This window comes from Babylonia areolata, chromosome 14, assembly GCF_041734735.1.
Source record: "Babylonia areolata isolate BAREFJ2019XMU chromosome 14, ASM4173473v1, whole genome shotgun sequence".
In the NCBI taxonomy this organism is placed as follows: domain Eukaryota; kingdom Metazoa; phylum Mollusca; class Gastropoda; order Neogastropoda; family Buccinidae; genus Babylonia; species Babylonia areolata.
Window position 1 is genome coordinate 32,013,368 of NC_134889.1, and position 10,000 is coordinate 32,023,367.

Below are 10,000 nucleotides of genomic sequence, written 5' to 3' on the forward strand. Positions count from 1 at the left end.
TTGTATTTATTTTTATATGTTTTTATACACATAGTTTACATAAACATTTGATATCAGTCTTGTCTTAAAGGGTATGTTAAGCATGCATGGATAGATCATTTGTCTCTATTATATAGATAGATCTACCTATCCAGACTGTAGGTCCTGTATGTTGACTCTCAATCAGAATACAGCGTGTACTAGTTGTATGCACTGTGCTTATCATTTGCTGCAATTATTCATGGTGCTTACTTTCATTGAACATTGCTTCTCTCATCTTGGTGTCAAACATGGATCATGTCATGATAATATTGATCTATAGAAAAGAGAACCTACTTTGCATTTATTAAAATTTTTGAAAATAATTTTGTATGCAAGCTGGTCGTTTATCCTCTGGCCATGGAGATCCTGTGGTGGTTCTCACGGGTGGACGCAGAGCACCCCAGGAGGCATTCTCCGCTGCCGCTTCTTGAGAAGGAGCTGGTGACCCTGGTCTCCAGCTTCACGGACATCAACAGTTGGTTCTATCGCTTCTCCCTATGTTTCTCCAGCGCGCTGGACGGTCTGTGTCGCGGCGTCTCCTTTCGTCAGCAGAGCGTCCGGACTGTGCCTTTGACCAAAGCGGTACGGTGTTAGAAGGGAATGAGTTGTGTGTGTGGGTGGGTGGGTGTGTGTGTGGGTGGGTGTAGGTGTGTGTGTGTGGGTGGGTGTAGGTGTGGGTGGGTGTAGGTGTGGGTGGGTGGGTGGATGGGTGTAGGTGTGGATGGGTGGGTGGATGGGTTTAGGTTTGTATGGGTGGATGTAGGTGTGTGGGTGGGTGGGTGTAGGTATGTGGGTGTGGGTGGGTGTAGGTGTGGGTGGGTGGATGGGTTTAGGTTTGTATGGGTGGATGTGGGTGGGTGGGTGTAGGTGTGTGGGTGTAGGTGTGGGTGTGTGGGTGGGTGTAGGTGTGTGTGTGTGGGTGGGTGGATGGGTGTAGGTGTGTATGGGTGGATGGGTGGGTGTAGGTGTGTGTGGGTGGGTGTAGGTGTGGGTGGGTGGGTGTAGTCTGACAGTCTGTAGTTATTTATTTACTTTTTTTTTTTTTTTTTAACAGATCTGGGGTGACATAACCGTCTACCGGCCCTGGATGTTATACATAAAGTACGGCTCCATCCCCCATCTCCACCAGTGCTCCCTCACCCTCCAGTCCAAAGGGAGACAACAACGACGGCAGCAAAGCGTTCAGACCATCACCACTCAGCTCATCACAGATGGCCTGGCCTGGCCAGAGCATTCAGAGATGAAGGATCGGTCGGTAAACAGCTCCGTCGCAGACCTAATGAGCATCCTCAGGCAGCAGCATCCAGCCAAGGCCCCGCCTCCGGGCGATCAGGAAGGAGCCGTTGCTGAAGACGTCGTTTTCCTGAACACCATCGGCGGCCATTACTTCTGGGCGTACATCGGCAAGGATGCGGTGGAGACGGTCGAGCGAATTTCGAAAGTGTTGCTTTCGTCGCTGCCGTCCCTGAAGCCGATCACACCTCGTTTGGACAGCACGGTGGTTGCAGTGGTGAAGAAGCGTTTGAACATGCCCAGCGTGATTCGGGGGCATGTGATGTGCTTAGGGGAGGATGAAGTGACAGTGCTGGCTTTGGATTACGGGGTCATGAGGCAGGTGAAGGTCGGGTATGTCTACGAGATGGGCAGCACTGCTGTGCAGCTTGGGGATGTTGCGCCTCAGGCCAAACTGTGCTGTCTGGCAGGTGAGGCGTTTTTTTCTTTTTTTTAATTTTGTTTTTTTTTAATTTAGTTTTATTTTTTTTGTCTTGTGTTGTACAGTGGAGCTTTGTTAGTAGTGTGTGTGGTGTATTGATCAATATCAAAGTGTCTCTAGATATCTGTCAAGAGTCTGCGTGCTCTCCTGTGATGCACTACCCAACCTTGATCTACCCTATAAACCACCCACCCCATCCCACCCCAACCTTTTGCCACCCTACAAATCTTAAGCTCTGTCTCTTCCCAACTTTGTTCTACCCCGCAAACCTTCCACATCATTCCACCCCACCCCTGTTCCATCCCACAAACCTTCCACATCATTCCACCCCATCCCTGTTCCACCCCACAAACCTTCCACATCATTCCACCCCATCCCTGTTCCACCCCACAAACCTTCCACATCATTCCACCCCACCCCTGTTCCACCCCACAAACCTTCCACATCATTCCACCCCATCCCTGTTCCACCTCACAAACCTTCCACCCCATCCCTGTTCCACCCCACAAACCTTCCACATCATTCCACCCCACCCCTGTTCCACCCCACAAACCTTCCACATCATTCCACCCTCTCCCTGTTCCACCCCACAAACCTTCCACGTCATTCCACCCCATCCCTGTTCCACCCCACAAACCTTCCACATCATTCCACCCTCTCCCTGTTCCACCCCACAAACCTTCCACGTCATTCCACCCCATCCCTGTTCCACCCCACAAACCTTCCACCCCATCCCTGTTCCACCCCACAAACCTTCCACATCATTCCACCCCACCCCTGTTCCACCCCACAAACCTTCCACATCATTCCACCCTCTCCCTGTTCCACCCCACAAACCTTCCACGTCATTCCACCCCATCCCTGTTCCACCCCACAAACCTTCCACATCATTCCACCCCACCCCTGTTCCACCCCACAAACCTTCCACATCATTCCACCCCACCCCTGTTCCACCCCACAAACCTTCCACATCATTCCACCCCATCCCTGTTCCACCCCACAAACCTTCCACATCATTCCACCCCACCCCTGTTCCACCCCACAAACCTTCCACATCATTCCACCCCACCCCTGTTCCACCCCACAAACCTTCCACCCCATCCCTGTTCCACCCCACAAACCTTCCACATCATTCCACCCCACCCCTGTTCCACCCCACAAACCTTCCACATCATTCCACCCCATCCCTGTTCCACCCCACAAACTTTCCACATCATTCCACCCTCTCCCTGTTCCACCCCACAAACCTTCCTCCCCATCCCTGTGCCACCCCACAAACTTTCCACATCATTCCACCCCATCCCTGTTCCACCCCACAAACCTTCCACCCCATCCCTGTTCCACCCCACAAACCTTCCTCCCCATCCCTGTTCCACCCCATCCCTGTTCCACTCCACAAACCTTCCACCCCATCCCTGTTCCACCCCACAAACCTTCCACCCCACCCCTGTTCCACCCCACAAACCTTCCACCCCATCCCTGTTCCACCCCACAAACCTTCCACGTCATTCCACCCCATCCCTGTTCCACCCCACAAACCTTCCACGTCATTCCACCCCACCCCTGTTCCACCCCACAAACCTTCCTCCCCATCCCTGTTCCACCCCACAAACCTTCCACGTCATTCCACCCCACCCCTGTTCCACCCCACAAACCTTCCTCCCCATCCCTGTTCCACCCCACAAACCTTCCACGTCATTCCACCCCACCCCTGTTCCACCCCACAAACCTTCCTCCCCATCCCTGTTCCACCCCACAAACCTTCCACATCATTCCACCCCACCCCTGTTCCACCCCACAAACCTTCCTCCCCATCCCTGTTCCACCCCACAAACCTTCCACGTCATTCCACCCCACCCCTGTTCCACCCCACAAACCTTCCTCCCCATCCCTGTTCCACCCCACAAACTTTCCACGTCATTCCACCCCACCCCTGTTCCACCCCACAAACCTTCCTCCCCATCCCTGTTCCACCCCACAAACCTTCCACGTCATTCCACCCCATCCCTGTTCCACCCCACAAACCTTCCACATCATTCCACCCTATCCATGTTCCACCCCGCAGACTTTCCACATCATTCCACCCCATCCCTGTTCTACCCCACAAACCTTCCTCCCCATCCCTGTTCTACCCCACAAACCTTCCACCCCATCCCTGTTCTACCCCACAAACTTTCCACATCATTCCACCCCATCCCTGTTCCACCCCACAAACCTTCCACCCCATCCCTGTTCTACCCCACAAACCTTCCACATCATTCCACGCCATCCCTGTTCTACCCCACAAACCTTCCTCCCCATCCCTGTTCTACCCCACAAACCTTCCACCCCATCCCTGTTCTACCCCACAAACTTTCCACACCATTCCACCCCACCCCTGTTCCACCCCAGAAACCTTCCTCCACATCCCTGTTCTACCCCACAAACCTTCCTCCCCATACCTGTTCTACCCCACAAACCTTCCACCCCAACTTTGTTTATCCCACCCTTGCCTTGTTTTGCTCCACAAGCCTTCCACTCCACCCACCATGTGATTGTGTGTGTGTGTGTGTGTGTGTGTGTGTGTGAAAGCATATACTGTAGTGACTGACTGCAGTATAGAACTAAAATATGAATACACACACACTCACACACACACACACACACACACACACACACATATGATAGAATACACACACACAGAGATCTATGTACCATACATGTCATTTACATCTGTCTGTATTTTCTAGCTTATTTCCGTCATCATCTTTCATTTTTTTAAAGATATAATTATAAATCAAAATATGGATGCCATAACAGATTCTGAACACGTATGTCAGTTGCATGTTTCCACATCACTGACCTGTATGATGTGACACACACACACACACACACACACACACACACACACACACACATGAGTTGCCCGCTCCTAGAGTATGTTACTTTGTGGATTTTGTGCATTGTGTTTTTATAATATGAATGATTTTGTTCTATTAGTCTTTTACCCTTTCAAATATTTCTACTATTTTTTATGTGCATCTTTGTTTCACTTTAAGTATTGGATTTCTAAAGCGCTTAGACTTAGAGTTTGCTTATGCTTATATTATTTTGTGTGTGTGTGTGTTTCTTTTTATCACAACAGATTTCTCTGTGTGAAATTCAGGCTGCTCTCCCCAGGGAGTGCGTGTCGCTACACTACAGTGCTACCCATTTTTTCGTATTTTTTCCTGCATGCAGTTTTATTTGTTTTTCCTATCAAAGTGGATTTTTCTTCAGAAATTTGCCAGGAACAACCCTTTTGTTGCCGTGGGTTCTTTTACATGTGCCAAGTGCATGCTGCACACGGGACCTCGGTTTATCGTCTCATCCGAATGACTAGTGTCCAGACCACTACTCAAGGTCTAGTGGAGGGGGAGAAAATACTGCCAGCTGAGCTGTGATTCAAACCAGCGCGCTCAGATTCTCTGGCTTCCAAGGCGGATGAGTTACCTCTAGGCCATCACTCCATGCTATTCATTGCCCATCGCTCCTGGTGGAGCATAGGCCATCGACGACCCCTTGCCATCGCACTCTGTTCTGGGCTGTTCTGGCCCTTCCAGTCCAGTTGGTCCCTTGCTGCTTCAGCTCTGCCTCAGTATCACTCCATGCTATAGCGCTGTATAAAAATAAGATTTTTTTTCTTTCCATCATTAATATTATTATTGTGTCTACAGCTTATTATTACTAATTTGTAATATTAGTATTGTGTTCACTGCAGGTGTGCGTCCGCCTCCACTCAATGAACCCACTGTGGAGTTGGCGTTGGCGTTTTTGACCAACCTGACCAAGCATTACAGTGATGCAGGTGAGCATTGCAGTGGTGAAGACCTAAAGATAAGAATTACAATATTGTGTATTGTATCATTCATACTCTATTAGTTTTGGATCGGATTATATGGTATATAATGTTTTTTTCACATCAGATCTCTCTGTCTCTGTCAAATTGGGACTGCTGTCAGCAGGGAGAGTATGTCACTACTATGCAGTGCTACGTTGTTCTTGTTTTTGACTCACTTGTGTAAACAAATGAGGAAGTGAAAAGAAGAGTCCAAAACGCCATTGGCCCATTCAAAGACCTGCTAACCACAGTGAAGGAACGCAAGCTCCGCTGGTATGGACACGTCACACGATCAGACGGCCTAGCCAAGACCATCCTGCAGGGTACCGTACAAGGAAGGAGGAAGAGAGGCAGACAGAGAAAGCGGTGGGAGGACAACATCAAAGAGTGGACGGGCCTGCCATTTGCCACAACTCAAAGGGCCGCTGAGGACCGAGGCAGGTGGCGCGAGCTGACCAGGCAGTCATCCATGGTGCCCCAACGACCCACCCACGGGTCAAGGGATAGATGAGATGAGATGTGTAAACAGAGTATGTTTTAACCCGGTGTTCGGTTGTCTGTGTGTGTGTGTGTGTCTGTCACCGACTCTGTGTGTCCATGGTAAACATTAACATTGCCATTTTCTCTGCAAATACTTTGTCAGTTGACACCAAATTTGGCATAAAAATCAGAAAAATTCCGTTCTTTCCAGTCATCTTGTTTAAAACAATATTGCAGCTCTGGGATGGACACAAAAAAAATTAAAAAGAAGCCAAATTATATGCAAACTGCATTTACTGTTATATTTATATATTTTTTATTCTCTAAACTTGGCACTTTGATCTGATATTCTGACACAACAACAAGAGCAGTCATTTTTTATCATTTTTTGTTCAAACAGGAACTTCTTTTGCTAAGCATGGAAGTTATATTTATTTTGCATGTCTTTGGTGCAGAAATTAATCTGTAATTAATGCTAGGGGGGTTAATTTGCTTTAAACTGATCTTTCTCGTCTTAAACATTACATTTTGAAAGCATACTCAATACATAAAAAGCTTGTGTGTTTTACTCTCAGTGTACAGGGCTTTCACTATGTTCATTTGCCCAAGTGGTCTTTTTCGGAAAATACTAAAATCAATACTACGAGTGGACTTTATAGATCTATTGGCTGAGCCCTGAAGGTCATGGGCAAAAATCAATTGCGTACACATATTTATACATATTCAAAGTGCGTGCTCACAAGCTCGAAGGGCAATATTTTGTTTCAAGTAGTTGACCTGCCCGTTCAATCCATATTCAATCGACAAAACACGATAACATGTGATGGAAAGTTGGAGAAGGAGACCGTGAATATTTATTCAGAGAAAGATTTGTGAACGTCTCATCACTTACTGGATTATGCTCCAAACTGCCATAAAAATATCAATAAAATCAGTTGGAATTCACAGTTAAAAATAATAAACCATGAGAGTTAATAGTAATAATACCCTTGATGAAATGTTAAAATTTCCAGTCTTTACTTTTTTCAAAATTAAGTCCTTTTCACTTCATACGATGTTTAGAAGTACTTGTACTTGGCTCTACATGTTATTAGTTTAACAAAATACTCAATTTTCATATCAACTTTAAAACTATAAAACTAGAATGAACATAAAAGAGAAATTGAATCGACCATGTCGTACATTCTCGGCGGGTACGTGTAACTAAACTTGTACATCTATCAAGATCCAGAGAAAACGGCTAAATGTTGCAGTGTGATTGCGGTGATAGCCATGTCTCCTTTACCGCGGACTTAAAAAGAATTTTTAATTGCCCTTAAAGATTTTTTGAATGCCCAAGATACACCAGAATAATATGATTTAAACAGCGTTCTCACTGCGAATGCCGCAATCCATTTATCGCCCTTAAAAAAGCATGTTTAAATGTTAAATTTTCGAGTATCAGTTAAGGAGCCATGATAGTGTAATGGGTAAGACAATTTCTTCTCACTCGAACACGCGAGGTTCAAATCAGCTGTCAGGCCTTTTTTTTCTTTTTTTTTAACCTGAAGCTTTATAATGACAAATACAGAACACATTTTAACGATTAGATTAAAAAAAATTTTTTTTAAGTGTATCACAAGTGAGTCTTGAAGGCCTTGCCTCTTGTTTTCTTTTCCTTTAATTTCTTATTTTCTGATTGGAAGTGTATAATGTTTCACTATCATAGTGGATTTTGCTTCATGAATTTTGTCAGGAAAATTGCTTTTGTTGCCATGGGTTCTTTTACGTGTGTTTGTACATGCATGTATGCTGCACATAGGACCTCAGTTTATCATCTCATTAGAATGACAAGCATCTGTAGACTAGTATCACTCAAGGTCTAGTGGAGGTGAAGGAAATTTTGGCGAGTGTGGGATTTGAGTGCAGCTCTGAAGTTCTCTTGCTTCCTAGGCACATTGGGTTAGTGAGCGTTACAATGATGTGTTTTCGTTCTGAAGATGAATAAATGTGTTCCAACATTTATAAGGTACAGCTTTTTTGATCATCTCTCTGTATTATATACTTTGCATATCATGTGTTTGTTTCCCCAGAGCTGGTGATTTTTTTTTTTTTTTTTTTATAAATGTTATTATATTGTATTTAATATATATATGTTGATGAAAGAAAAGGTTAATGATCACAGCAATTTGTGAAGGTAAAAAGAGTTCATTATTTGTATTTGTATTTCTTTTTATCACAGCAGATTTCTGTGTGAAATTCGGGCTGCTCTCCCCAGGGAGAGTGCGTCGCTATACTACAGCGCCACCCAATTTTTTTTTTGTAATTTTTCCTGCCTGCAGTTTTATTTGTTTTTCCTATCGAAGTGGATTTTTCTACAGAATTTTGCCAGGAACAACCCTTTTGTTGCCGTGGGTTCTTTTACGAGCGCTAAGTGCATGCTGCACATGGACCTCGGTTTATTGTCTCATCCGAATGACTAGCGTCCAGACCACCACTTAAGGTCTAGTGGAGGGGGAGAAAATATCGGCGGCTGAGCCATGATTTGAACCAGCGCGCTCAGATTCTCTCTCGCTTCCTAGGCAGACGCGTTACCTCTAGGCCATCACTCCATTACGCTGTCTGTGTTCATGTGTATGCACATGCGTGTGTGTGTGTGTGTGTGTGTGTGTGTGTGTGTGTGTGTGTGTGTGTGTTTACTATACAGTATACCCCTCACTCTTTGTTTTGTGATACCAGTCCAACAAAATCAAAGTTGAAAGCATTGGATAAAATAAATGCAGAGCAGCAAGCTAATTATCTTGGAAGTAAAGGCATGTGAGTAGTACTTACACAGTGTGTGTGTAAGATGACCCAGGGTACCACTCCTTGTGAGTAGTATGCAGCATGTTGACATGTGTGTTTAAGATTCTTCTTCTTCTTCCTCCTCTTCTTCCTCGTCGTCTTCTTCTTCCTCGTCTTCTTCTTCTTCTTCCTCCTCTTCTTCTTCTTCTTCCTCGTCTTCGTTCATGGGCTGCAACTCCCATGTTCACTGGTATATATGTACACAAGTGGGCTTTTATGTGCATGACCGATTTTACCCTGCCATTTTCAGGGGGGTGCATGCTGGTTATGTTCTTGATTCCCAAACCCCACCAAATGCTGACGTGGATTTCAGGATCTTTAATGTGTGTATTTGATCTGCTGGCTTACTTGCACACGAAGGGGGTTCAAGCACAAGCAGGTCTGCACACATGTTGACCTGGGAGGTCGGAAAAATCTCCACCCTTTTACCCACCCGGCGCCATTACTGAGATTTGAACCCGGGGCCTACAGATTGAAAGTCCAACGCTTTAAACACTCAGCTGTTGCACCTGTCTGTATGTTTAAGATTGCCTAGATCACCACTTCCAAGAGGCTGTAATGATCTTAAAGCATGTGAGTAGTACACAAGGTGATGGGTGCTTCAGTCCAGTGGTTAAAGTGTTGGACTTGCAATCTGAGTGTCCCAGGTTCAAATCCTGGTCACGCCGCCTGGTGGGTAAAGGATGGAGATTTTTCCAGTCCTCTTCCAGGTCAACAGATGTGCCAGCCTGCTAGCACCTGAACCCCCATCTTGTATGATACACACGCAGGAGATCAAAATAATACACATGTTAAAGATCCCGTAATCCATGTCAGCGTTCGGATGGTGATGGAAACAAGAACATACTGGGCATACATGCCACTGCCTCCCCCCCCCCTCCTCCCCCCACCTTTACCCCTGAAAATGAAGTATGATTGCCTACATGGTGGGCGTTAAAAGCAGTCATACATTTAAAAGCCCACTAATGTGTATCAGACAGACAGAGAGTAAGAAAGAGACAGACAGACAGACTGGCCGAGAGAAAGAGAGAGACAGAAATTCAGATAGACACAGACAGACAGACAGAGACAGACAGACAGATGCTCCAGGACTGGGCTACATG

The 10,000-nt window shown here is 46.0% G+C and overlaps 1 protein-coding gene across 3 annotated transcripts in view; it reads left to right on the forward strand.

The window, feature by feature from the left end:
- Window positions 1-10,000, forward strand: part of LOC143289585 (uncharacterized) — a 36,044-nt gene that overhangs the window by 3,314 nt on the left and 22,730 nt on the right. For all 3 annotated transcript variants that reach the window (XM_076598615.1, XM_076598617.1, XM_076598616.1), the window contains exons 3-5: window positions 358-603; window positions 1,076-1,724; window positions 5,475-5,561. In XM_076598615.1, the coding sequence (XP_076454730.1) occupies window positions 358-603; window positions 1,076-1,724; window positions 5,475-5,561 (982 nt within the window). The remainder of the gene's footprint in view (window positions 1-357; window positions 604-1,075; window positions 1,725-5,474; window positions 5,562-10,000) is intronic.